This window comes from Dysidea avara, chromosome 7, assembly GCF_963678975.1.
Source record: "Dysidea avara chromosome 7, odDysAvar1.4, whole genome shotgun sequence".
Lineage (NCBI taxonomy): Eukaryota > Metazoa > Porifera > Demospongiae > Dictyoceratida > Dysideidae > Dysidea > Dysidea avara.
This window is the reverse complement of record NC_089278.1, coordinates 20,691,722-20,705,373: the sequence shown is the minus strand read 5'-3', so window position 1 is coordinate 20,705,373 and position 13,652 is coordinate 20,691,722. Positions and strand designations below refer to the sequence as shown.

At 35.8% G+C, this 13,652-nt stretch overlaps 2 protein-coding genes across 4 annotated transcripts in view; both read left to right on the top strand.

The window, feature by feature from the left end:
- Window positions 1-5,599, top strand: part of LOC136261985 (cytoplasmic dynein 1 heavy chain 1-like) — a 37,006-nt gene extending 31,407 nt beyond the window's left edge. For all 3 annotated transcript variants that reach the window (XM_066056096.1, XM_066056097.1, XM_066056095.1), the window contains one exon: window positions 5,306-5,599. In XM_066056096.1, coding sequence (XP_065912168.1) covers window positions 5,306-5,416 — 111 coding nt within the window. In that variant the 3' untranslated portion in view covers window positions 5,417-5,599. The remainder of the gene's footprint in view (window positions 1-5,305) is intronic.
- A 320-nt stretch (window positions 5,600-5,919) lies between these two features.
- LOC136261532 (interaptin-like) overlaps window positions 5,920-13,652 on the top strand; it is a 41,452-nt gene continuing 33,719 nt past the window's right edge. Inside the window, exons 1-2 of the mRNA XM_066055545.1 lie at window positions 5,920-6,258; window positions 11,015-11,611. Of these exons, the coding sequence (XP_065911617.1) occupies window positions 6,073-6,258; window positions 11,015-11,611 (783 nt within the window). The 5' untranslated portion in view covers window positions 5,920-6,072. The remainder of the gene's footprint in view (window positions 6,259-11,014; window positions 11,612-13,652) is intronic.

The following is a 13,652-nucleotide window of genomic DNA, read 5'->3' as shown; positions in this document are numbered from 1 at the left end:
AAATTCCTAAATTTTTTGTGTACTTGTACTTAATGTTAGGATTAACTTGCTAATTGGTGTTGCCGTAATGCCTTGGGTGGTGTGCACTTGCCATATTTGAGCAATATTCACCCTCCAGTGTGCAATGGACAAAACCACAACTTAACCATGGATTTCATATATGTGCATACATACAAAAACTAATAGTTTCCTAGCTATACATAGTGTGTCACATTGCCCTTCCACTGCACCTCTAGCTCTATTGCCTATTTTCCCTCAATTCTGACCACATAACATTTTCCACAAAGTATGTGTAACAACTCTGTACAATTAAACACTCCTATACACATTACTCTAGGGAGAAATCATTGGGACAGATGTAATAAGTTTCTATGCAAGCTACATTGATAAACATTGCATTTATGGTACAACACATTAAACAGTTGATGGTGAAGTAAATAAGTCTTCCAATGAGTTGTATCAGATTGCAGCAATGTATCTGTATAGCAACATGATGTAATAGCATGTATCTGTATAGCAACATGATGTAATAGCTGTAATCTTTGATGTTTATATATATATATATATAGATATCAAATAAGTGAATTGTAGTATAGTTAAATAGGTACGAATAATGTATCTGTATGCAGCTGCTTGTCTCCTTCGAAACCATATCAAGGCATTAATTTTCCATATCAACACTTTCTTTCAGCTGCATATTTAGACGCCACAGAATTATTTCAGCATTGGATTTCAAAAGCGCTTCAGCCATGGTGCTACTATAAGAGATATACTAGCTAGATATCTGCAAGTTTGCGATTGGGACCCCTTTTCACGATAGGGTTGCGATCACGCCCATCAATTAAAGATCTAGGTGGACTAATAGCGATAGAGTATGGAGACTACACCTCTTAACAATCTACTTAACAGTAAACAAGATCACCTCACTCCTTATTGGTCTAGCTACCTTGGCTGACTTGAGATATACTCTAATACAACAGTAACTCTAATACAACAGTCATGTATGATAGAACAGTTATATACAAGTTACATTGTTCTGGTAGACATAGCTATTTTTAAAAGCAAACACAATATAAAATCAGTATATTACATTATTGTTCTAAAGGAGACAGGTGCCCTCAGCAACAGCAAGGTCAACAGCTGGAGGCACACAGGGACGCTTGGATCTAGAACACGATCCCATTATTGAAGAGTGCAGCAAGGAGACAGCGAAGCCAGCCCATAACCACAGAATATGGGGAACTTTACTTCTCACTGAGCAAATGGGCAAGATATCTATAAGTGATGGTATCTGCCTTTCCCATACCTACAGATGTGGAAATACAAGTTACATTGTAGCTAGCTGAGCCACAACAAAATAAACAAACTAGTATTTAAAAAAATTAATGAAGTAGGGATCTATGCAACAAAAAGTAGTGAAACAAGAGATGAATGATGGTATTACAGCATAGCTCAGTGGGAGAGTCCCTACTTTGGCATATTAGCTATTATTATTTTGTTCAATGCCAAAGTAGGGACTTCCCCCTGAGCTATGCTGTAACACTGTAACACCATCATTCATCTCTTGTTTCATTACTTTTTGTTGCATAGATCCTTTTAAATTGACAATTAAAAAAATACTAGTCCAAAAGTAAGAGGTGTCCATCCAGATCATTAGCTTGCAGTGTTAAGAAGCATGTAGGGTCAGGTATATAAAGCCATACATATTATTTTTGCTGGATTGTGCCTGTTCTCTTTGCACTGAAATATTGGCTCCATTAGAAGTGTTTAAAAACAGTTTATTTTACCACATTTTGAAAGATTTTCTGATTGCACCTGTAAATTTTGAAATATAATAATTCATGTTATTTAAGCAAAAACAAAGATTTTTGTATGGCTTCTTGACCAGCTAGATTCTGTCTTATAAGCTAGTTTAAAAGTTTCCAAGAATTCCCTAAGGAAATGGTTTTGATGTGGCACCGTATCTCAAATGATTTAGCATACCTTACTCAAATTCCATAAAAAATTGGTGTTTTTATCACCAAGTAAACAGCTTCATCAAAATTTGTTGCTTAGCTGCTCTAAATGTTTTGAATTTAAGTGCATGAATTTTCTACTAACTGAATGATGCCATAAGTGGACTATGGTGAATACTATGGACTTGATTTCTTCACTGTCTGACTTTGCTTAGGCTTGACACATGTGCCCTTTTTGTCTACTGTTGTATAGCTTCCATACAGCACGTGGCTTCAGTACTATCTATCACGAGAATCATCCATAATTTCCATAGTGGGTAATTGATTGCAGAGGCACTTCTTCAGGGCCGTAGCCAGACTTTTATCTGGGTAGGTTCTTTTAGAAGAAAAGTGGACCTTTTTTGAGGCCCTTAATTTTTATATGGATTACATTATGGTGTGAGCATGCTGAAACTAGGGGGTCTGGGGGCATTCCCCCCAGGAAATTTTAGAAAATAGACACTAAAAGGTTGAATTTAATGGCATTTCACTCAATAAAAATAACAATTTTTAGGTAAGCTCAAGACCAGCTATTTATTATGATTAAAGTACCTGGTAAAGGCAGAGCCTGTATACCAGTTTATATTACCTGCACTAAGTATGTTTGAAAAGTTAGAGAAAGAAGAAAAAATCCATGACTGGACCTGGGCAGCCTCGAACCTGCAGCCATCCGATTAACGCTCGAATGCTTACTGGAGTCTGCCAGGCGGTCAGGATATTATTTTCATGTATTTGTATCCATAGGAACCCTAGAAAGTATTTGGATGACATCTGGGAAATATCTCTACTGCTACTGTAATTATACCCTCTGTGATTATTTCATCTGTGTCTATAATATATTGAAATGTCACAGTGAATAAAAAAGGGAAAGATTGAGCGCTCTGTTGGATCGTGCATTGAAGCATGGATGCTATTTATGGGCTCTGCATGGGAGGAGATTGCCCACCAAAAATTTTATATTATGAAAGTTCTGGTTTAGACAACAAATATGGTTTTGTAAATAAATTAAGTACCGTATATGATCGTATAGAAGCCCGGGCGTTTATTTCCTATAAATCATTTTTGACCCGGCGTTTAAACAAGACCGGCGTTAATTTGGACCCGGGCGTTTATTTCTTACTAGCCACTCGTTGAGATTGACAGGTGCCAGTACAAGTACCTACGAAATACAAAATCCATAGCCCATCACGTACATAAAACCATTTGGATTCCTCTGCTGGGTGAAACATTGGAAGTTGGGTGGAAAGATGACAATGACCACGATAAACATGCTATGGCCATCAGCAGAAGAGAAGGCATAGTTGAACAAGACAAGACATCATAACACTGGTGACGAGACATTGCTACTGTAGTCTAGTTAGCAGCTGACACGAATTTAGAACCCCAGCATTTATTACAGTGCATGTCATTAGCACCTAGTCTCGTGCCCAGACCGCTTTTTTTTCTTTTTGTGTGGGGGCGGAGAAAAAAAGGGTCTGGTGGATCTCCAATACATTTTTTGTGCAGCCGAATCTACAATTTTTGGGGATCGTTGATTAGTGGTGATGAACAGCAAAGGCCTGTTAACGAAGCAACAATAGGAAATACGGCGCACGTACCCAAGGATGTAGCCTTGCCAAGCAGACGCGCGCCGTATTCCTATTGTTGCTTCGTTAACAGGCCTTTGCTGTTCATCACCACTAATCAAAGATCCCCAAAAATTGTAGATTCGACTGCACAAAAAATGTATTGGAGATCCACCAGACCCTTTTTTTCTCCGCCCCCACACAAAGAAAAAAAGCGGTCTGGACACGAGACTAATTAGCACCCTAGCGTGTAAATGAGCCCCGGTGTTTATTATGACAGTCCCCTAGCTGTACCCGGCGTATATTTGAGCCCGGCTTTAATATGGTCATATACGGTAGTTACATACAGATTTTAAAAGAAAATGTAATTGTGACTGTTTTATTAGAGTGATTGTTCTATTAGGGTGATTGACTGCTCTATTAGAGTATCTCGATCTTGCATTGCATTACAAGCACTGAATGAGTCAGCTACTCGGAGCACTTAATTTAGCTTCTTATTAGTGGTGTTTATTAAACTGGAGCTAATGGACTTATGCTACTGAAAATTTGCACTTGTATACTAAAATTGTGGACCTTTTTGCTAAAATTGTGGACCTTTTTACTGAATTTGTGGACCTTTTTCCCAAGAGGGCGATTCTTCCGAACCCCCCGAACTCCCCCTGGCTACGGGCCTGTTCTTGTACTATTCTTTGTTTGTAACAGGCATGACACAGTTAAAATGAAGCTAAATGGCCGATTTACTATTCAGTAACTGATGGTCAGGGCATACATTCAGTAGCACTATTAATTTTATAAAACATCTGGTGTCATTCTGTTCCAGTCATAAATCATCTTATAAGACTGAAAGTAAACAAACAAGTATGTGTCCTTATGTTAGCAGCCACCTGTTATAAAGGCCACCTCTCTATATATAAAGGCCAACTCCCCAAGACAAAAGTTATACTTGACTAAAGCAGCCACCTGCATGTCTATTTAGGCCAAAAGATTTTGGTCCATAGGTTACCAGCAAGAGTAACTCTTATTATTAACTCTTGTTACCAGCTTAGACAGTTCTACTGTATAAAGAAAATTGCATTTGTTATAGAAATAAAAGCCAAGAAACAAGGGAGATACCTAGATCTGCAGCCATACTTATGGAATGTAATCCGTACTTCAGTCATGGCTATACTATTGATAAGCATGCAGGAATTAAATGTTCACTAGTATAGCTGCATACAAGTGTAGGCAACTTCCCTTTTTTCACAACTTTTATATTACTCAAATACAAATTCCTTATACCAGTAGTATAATAGGGTAGGGCCTACCCCATTATATACTCTTGCTTATACTTGTAGTATACTGGTATGTATACTGGTACCACCCACAATGTTTTACTTAATGTATACAAACATTGAAATATTATGGTAAGTACTATGACCACTGCAGCCCATTGCAGACATAACTTTTGAATAATAATCACTGCTTGAAGTTTATCAGTTTACTAGAGTGGTATATCTCCAGTATATGGAACAGTTAATTGTTTGTTATTTTAGTAGTTTTTCAGTAAACTCGCATTCACTGATGTTTCACTGAGAGTTTAAAACTTAGTAAAACAATAATTATGTTCCATATACTTAAAGTTACTGATATTTTACTATCAGTATAACTGGGTACAACTACAGTAAAGCAGCTTAACAAATTAGTAAACTAAACCTTCGAGCGGTGAATTATATTGTATGCTTCATGTATTCGCTTGATCTTGTGTAGACTATGGCTAAGGAGAAGGATGAGCTAATCAAACAAATGGAAAATGATAAAAAAGAGCTCACTGCTACACTTGAAGCAAAAATCCAAGAGACAGACATGCACTCGTATTAAACAAACTCTTGAGAGGAAACATCAACAACTGAACATTTGTATATATATATGTGTGTGCATCTGTGTTCCTAGGTCACATGGCTTTGGATTAGTAACATTTACATACAAACATTATGAATAGCTATATATATATATATATAAATGTTTGTTTTCTTGTTTAATATTCACTCACATTTAGTTTCATTGTGAACTACATAACTGCACATATAGCTATACAATTTTCAACCACAGGACATTCAAATAGATTCAAACAACCATTTACCAGAGTTGATGCGTTTAAATACCGGTATTCAGAGTCAAGTTACCCCGATGCAATTAAATTGTGGAACAAATTACCAGATACTATAGCTAATTAATTGTACACCATTACAAAGCTTTAATTAACAGTTAATAATATTTGCACACACACTACACCTTTTATGTACGTTTTAATACACTCGCTTGTCAGCTTATTTTGTTTCTTATTTCAAAAATTAATCCCACAATCGAACTAAACACAAAGGTCACGCCTTCGCAAAGAAGCGACTGTACCATAGATATATATATATATATATATATATAATCTATGACCTGTACGAACAACTGTAATCCAGAATTCTAAAAGCTACTATAGACTATCGTGACGATTTGCGCGTCGGATCAACAGCAACACGGATATGTCGTCGTTTTTCCGTTTTACGAATAGAAGTCAACAACTGGCAGCTTTACAGAGAAGTTGTAACCAAAAAGATGAGGAGATAAAGACATTACAAGTTTTACTGAGAAAAGCTGGTGATAAGCTGAAAGAAACAGAAAAAGAACTCGACTCACTTAAAGCGCAGCATACACAGGTTGCAGAAGAGGTATGGTGACTTTAAGTACAGTCAGTGCTGTGCAACTTTGCACCATCTCAACTTTGCCATCATGTTTACACCTTAGTTTACTGTCTTAATTTTTGTATGGTACTGACTATTGGCTAGTTTCACCTCCAGACCACAAAGACTGATCTGGTGGAGCACAATACAAACTCTTGGCAGTGACATATAGACAATGACTGAGGTCAAATTCCAAGGGGTAGTCACTTCATACTGCCAGTTGATACACTTGTGACCAGGATCAAGAATTTTGATTGTTTTTTGCCTTGATTGCTTGATTTCATCTGTAAAAGAGCCTTGATTATTGATCGTCAACCATAGAAGTCTAGAAAATTCTCATGTTGCTAAAAGTTAGGCTTTATAGGTGCTTGATCATCACTTTGGGAATGTCTTGATTGTTTGATTCACTGTACAAAAGCCCCTTGATCACTTGATTGAAGCTTGATCCAGGTCATAAGTGTTTCAACAGACAGTATATGTATTTAAGTAATTACTCTTAAATTGAATTGATAATTTGAGAATGACTCTAACGTCAGTTACAGTTATAGTTTTCTTTTATATTTTTCTTATGTCTAGGCCACTACAATAAGATAACTTGTTTCTCATCAGCTTCTCATAGAATAATATATGTGGGCGGGCGGTATAAAGTAAATATATACCTGTACAAATATAGTGCTATAATCTGCTAGGTTTTTGACAATGTGTACGTTGAGGGTAAAACTCAGAGTTTACATCAACTTCAATACATAACAGTTATCCCTGCTGAATAGCACGGTTTCTCTATAGGGTCATCACAATTGATGTTGTTTGCATATACTTCTGAAAATGGCTCAGTATCTTGTAATGAAGAGCCATGTGTATAAAAGTAGCTGCCAAATAATGACTTGGGTAATGTATGCTGTGCTTTTCTTTGTTTAGTTTTACAATACAAAAGTGCCACATATCACATTCCTTACCAGTGTTGGAGCAATTGCGTTTTAGAAGTACCTCATTACATATTACTTGCAACTAAAAGTCACTAAAACTATTTAGTTACAGTTAGACATTACCCATAAAATAAAGTATAATAATGTTACATATCATATTACTTTGTATCCACAGCCTTAAGCTGTCATGTACACAACTACCACCTTATCGTGTGACATGATTGCATTGTTAGTCAATGTGTAAATCTTGGTTATAATTGCATTCAAGAGAAGTAAACTTCATTCATTAAATCAAGGTGGGCTTCATTACTTCGTTGTGACTCAGTGGATTAGTAATGAAATTAGTTATAAAATTACTTTATTTTATTCGATTCGTTACAGTAATTTCATTACTTAGGTAATGGGTTACATATGCAAAGTAACTTGAGTTATATTACTAGTATATTTCGTATTACTTAACTTGTTACATAAGTAATGCGTTACCCCCTACACTGTTCCTTACACAATATCATCATCATGTCAAACTTTTTGATGTGTTGTGTGCTTGCAGAGAATGGAATGATTTTCATTGGTTTCTTGAAATTGTGAGATGATCAATGTTCTTAAGTAGTGATTTGACCAATTATTTGACTGAAACTTTATCAGTTATCACTTCCTGGTATATATGCATAAAGTTTTAAGTTGTTTGAATACTTCTTCAAGTAATTGAGATGGCTTACAAATGGCCCATTGATTGTGTTGTCAACTTGACTAAGCAGAGTTAAACTGGACCAAACTTCTATAATGTGCCCAGATGGTTAATAGTACAGCGGCTAAACAAAAAAAATTGTTCACTTTTTGATAAAAGTATCAAACTTGGTACAATATTTGCTTGGTCATACTATGATATGGTGCCATTAAAATTACCAATCATGTCATGGACAAATAAAACTATTGGAAAATGTATCGGGGAAGCCATAAAGCACTCAATAGTAAATATGCTGAAACTTATTATCTGCATGACAAGCAAGGGATAGTCATACCCTAAAGTTGATCAAGGAGGTGTCCATTCAGGTCATTACCTTGCAATGTTTTTAGAAGCATGGAGGGTCAAGGTAGGTGAAGCCATAGATGTACAATATATTGGATTGTACTTGTACTTTTACACTGAAATATTGGCTCCATTAGAACTGTTATAAAAACAGTTTATTTTACCATAATTTGAAAGATTTGGTGATTGCACCATTTGAAATACACTCATGCTATTGAAGCGGAAACAGTTTGAAATGCACTTGTGTGGTTTCCTGGCCAGGTAGAATTTGGCTTATATCCTAGTCTAAAAGTTTCAAAACATGCCCTAAGGCAACGATTTTGATGTGGCACTATATTTCAAATTATTTACTACACCTTATTTAACTTCCACAAAAAATTTGGTGCTTTTATCACAAAGTTAACAATTTCTTCAAAATTTGTAGCTTAGGCTCTCGGTAATGTTTTGTAAAATCTACTCACATTTCATTCATTCTACTTATGCACCTATCAATGTAAAGCCCCACCCCTGGGGGTCCCCATACACCTACCGGGGATTTGACATCTACATCTTGCCCCACCCCTGGGGCTTTTGATGGCAGCAGTTTGCTGAGTTAAAAATTATTTTAGTAGGTACTGTAAATCAAATCCCCTATAGAAACCCCTCTTTTGAGGTGGGGACATAGTGGGGTTTTGACAAGATTCTTATCCCCAGTACTGGGGAATTTGACACTAGACTTTGTAAAATCCCCTGTATTGCTCTACCTTACCCGGTGGGGCATGACATTGATAGGTGCATTATTAATATTCTAATATAGCACTCACCATTGGTTTTTGATGCTCCAGAAACCAACACAGAAGTAAACAACTTATGAATGGTGTCTGTTTCTGGGATTTTATAATTTTTCATGGAAGTAGTGCTTTTCTACACAATAAATCTACTACTGTCACACAAAAGAACCATGCTGTATTAAAATTTTATCATGTGCAATAATGAGTCTGCTTATGCTTAAAAAATTTGAAGCGGGCGATTAAAATTGTAAATTGAAGTTCACTGGGATAACACCTCTGATTTGTATCTTAAATGTAGAACACAATCTCTCATTAATAAAATTAGAGTATATAAGGAGCATTTGTGTATTGTGTGGGGTGTTTGGGACACATGCATTGTCTGGCTCAAATAGGCTTTTTTGAATATGTGGGTAAGACCCAGATCAGATATTGTGTGACGCTAGATAGTACCAATAAAAATACAGGTCAAATGAAGCTGTGCCCACTTTTAAGATGTGTGTTGTCTAAACCATGCCCACTTATTGAAATTGTCTGTTATGTGAGGACATGCCCACTTTTTGATCATTGGCTATCTGTGTTTAAATGACTATTTGTTAGCTACTCATATATTACTTCCTTAAAAATTAGCTCTTGATGCACACCCATGTTTAATTAAACCAGATCCCATCTGGATTACTATTCGGATCAGTGGGTAAGTACTTTTAACCGAGCTAAACACTAGACACTTTTAAGCCAGTGATTCGAACAAAGATTTTGCTCCTGCTTACCCATGTGGTAACTGATGCAGTGTTCAGTTGCAGAGGTTTTATGCATCTTGTAGTAAACTTTCTTTTTATTCAGAAATAGTCATTCCTACTTTAGAAACAAATTTTGAAGTACTTCTGAGAAAGCTTGCCTATTCTAGTATTTGGTCGTGTAATGTATTGCATTTACCGTAGATCGGGAAATATTCGACAGTAAGAATATTTCGTGGTTGCCTCTACCAACGAAAATAAATTACGTGAAATATTTTTGCTCTTGAATATTTTCTATTTGCGAAATATTTCTTGTCAAAACTGAGATTGAAGCACTTGAGGAATGAGTATGCTGTTGGAGAAGAAAGACTAATGGTTTACCGTAAGGGTTCCAGTATCTAGTCTCACGTGGCCAGTCACAGCTGGGCATCCTGATTCCATGACAATTTCCCGTTCATTGTACAACAGGTACCCGTATATCAACTTTTATCGTATCTTGCATGTTCATTTCTGGCACACCAGCAAAATTATTTGCTCTACAGAAAAATTTGCTAGTAAAATATTTTCGTGGCTTGGGCTGTCCATGAAAATATAACACATTGAATTTATTTTTAAACTAAATTATCTTGAACGAAAATTTCCCGATTTACGGTACAGTCTTTTCTCTGTGCCTAAGAATCCAGGTCAGGCATGTACCACTGTTTCAGACATAATGGGCTGCATTTAGGCATTTAGGTTAGCTGTATGGTTTTTTGAATTGTTATGATTTCAACTCTGATACAAACAGTAACTTGTGTGTTGTCTAATTATAAATGCTTGTATCTACAAGTAAATAATGCCCAATACCCAAATAGAATACCTACCTGGCTAGTAATTTAGTATTAATTGGGTAGGTTGCCTTTTTTCTATAGTACTGACTATTGAAAAAGGCAGCTGAATTACTAGTCAATTAGGGTAAAAGGAATTACTTGGGAGTGCAGCAAGACTGAATATATAGAACACAAGTTAATGATAAGGGTCCAGTACTAAAACCCTTCTTTATTTCAATTAGTTGCACTCTGGCCACTCCAGATATCAGCTCTTTTAATTTGCCAATTACATATACATGCCCTTTTTACAGCCATTCTGTATATTTGACCTGTAAAGACTGGTCTGCACTGTGTAATACACCTAGGCTTTTAAGTTATAGTACAAAGTGTACTCACTTCAAGTTTTACAATGAAGACAAGCCAAAACAGCTACATATAAGTGCATGTAATAATTGTGTTTGTTTTACATGTGTAGGTTGCCACAACTGATGAGGATGTCCACAATAAAATGATCCAGTTGGATGATGATAATTTGTTGCAACCTGATCATGATCACTTTTTGTCTGTTGAAAGCATTAGGAATTTATCAGATAATGAGCAGCAACAGGAACAGATTAAAGAAATTATAGAAGAATCCAATGATGTTGAAGTTTTGTTAAAAGAGCAACAGGAACTGTTAACTAAAATTAGCACAGAACAAGATTCAAAATTGACAAACAGTTTGAATTCAGCAGAAAGAGGTACTGACATGGTACAAGCTTATCAGAATATAGAATTGCAGCTACTTGAAAAAGATAAACAATTAGAATTAAACGATGTAGAGATTTCTGATTTAGCAAAACATTTGGAAACACAGCTTCATGGCATGCATTCGCAATTGCAAGATGGACAAGTGTGTGATACCACTGCTACTGTTGAAAGCAGGAAGTCAGAAGTATTGCCAAGGGAATCCTCCATTCATCTTACTACACCGGAAAGTACAACCATTGAACAAAAACAAATAAATTTACTACAGAAGGAGCAGGTATTCTCTGGTGATTTGGTAGAGGCTAGCGTTATTATAGACAATAAAGTGAGTATAAAATTTAAGCCATGATTATTATGGTTACGTTTTTGTCCCAAAATTTATAATTTTGGTAGAGTAGGTCAAGACACACGGTAGTGTATTGTCTGGCCAAGAAAGCCGGCATGCCACACTGTCAGGAAGAAAGGAAATGTGATATTCATGCATATGTAGCTCCGTGTTTCCTTATCAAATTAGAATCATTTTTGTACTGCAAATGCCCTCTACCTTCAGCGTCCCACATACCAAATTTGAGCAAGATTGCTAATGCAACTGTGAAATACAAGCCCTCAAAGTTTGGATTAATTCCTTTCATCATTTTGGGAGCTATATTATTCTTTTTGCACACTTTACAAAAACCATTATAAAATGCTAATGTGTAGCTCAATTTTCTTGAACTGTGGTGCACTTTAAGAACGTATTGCGGCAGTATCAAGTTTGATACAAATCTGATCAATAGTCATAGAGCTATGGATGATTATTTGCATTAAATAAGGCTGAATTATTGTCATGCCTGCAGGGTAAATCGCTTGTGGGAATAACTAAAAATTGGTATGCATATAGGTTAATAACCATCATGGCTCAAACGCTTTGTGATTTAAAAGAATTGCAGTGACAGCTATAGAATTACAAGGTAAATCAAACATCTGTAAATTGTGGGATTGAGATACTGTAATAGAACAATCAACACGGGATAAAAAGGTGCATAAAAATGTTGAAAAAACAGCATTCAAACCAGGACCTCCATACTGAATGCCCAAATCAATCACCTCACCTTAATGTCTACTTTATATATGAAATTTGTAGCTACCAATGGAGAATCTAGAACATTCTCTGTGTGTTCTATTAGAAATCCTCGAAAACATAGATTGAACAAATGTGCGCTCTATTGGAATATTACCAACGTAACTAACTTCCCTAGTATTCCATACCAATATTATAGCCGTTTTGGAATTGATTGGTAGTACACTACAATTAAGACCCATCATCATTATCATTATAATCATCATACTAAGTGCTAGCAAAATTTAATTGTGACAACAGGCTGGAAATCGTATCCTACCATATTAAAAAAGTGCAAAATTTGCTTTGTTGAAAGTTGAGCAACTGTAGCTTATCATGCTCATACAAAATACTCTAATAGAACAGTCACTGCAAAATATAAATAGTACAATCATGTATACTTCACTTGGAAGAATTTAACATGATGGTGTACATGCAATAAATACAGGTACTATATTATATAGCCATATAGCCATAGCCATGAACAAGCAAGCACTAATTTTTAGAGCAATTATCAGTATTATTATTAGTTAGATCCTTTTACTTTGCTATCAATTGGTAGGTATTTTTCTGCATTGGTAGAGCACTAATTAGTAGAGTACTACTTTGTCTTATATGATGGTCATTGTGTTTGTAGATAAGAAAAAACAAACAATGATTTGTGTAAAAACAAGTCTCAAAGCCAGTTTATGGTTGGCTTAAAATTCAAAAATAAGAGAAATCCTTACTGTTTTATCATTTAACATCACTGCAACCATTTTATGGCTGCCACCTTTGATTTCACAACTTTTTCACCCAGGCTTTTTTAAGGCCACACCGTTTTTATACAGCTTGGCTGTTTTGTATGGATAGTAAAATCTCATTGCTTCATTGCAGCCATTTCATGGCTGCCACCTTTAATTTCACAACTTTCACTCAGGCTGCACTGATTTTATACAGCTTGACAGTTTTTGCATGTGTGACTTGCTATCAAAAGAATGCCTCTATGTATTCTAGGAATCCTTTGTGCAGACCTTGTCATTAAAAGACTACTAAATTATGTACTACAATTTGCTTTTTTTCGTTTTAAAAATGCAGAAATTGCTTGAAATGCTTTACCTGGAAAAACATACTAGCCATTAGCTATGCTTTCATTTAATTGACATTCATAGTTTCCATATTCCAGACTGCTTTAATACTGTAGCCCTTCAAGTATCAAAGCTGTAGAGAAACAATGATTTCTACCATTGCATCAGTGCCACACAATATCTAAAAGGACAGTCACGCA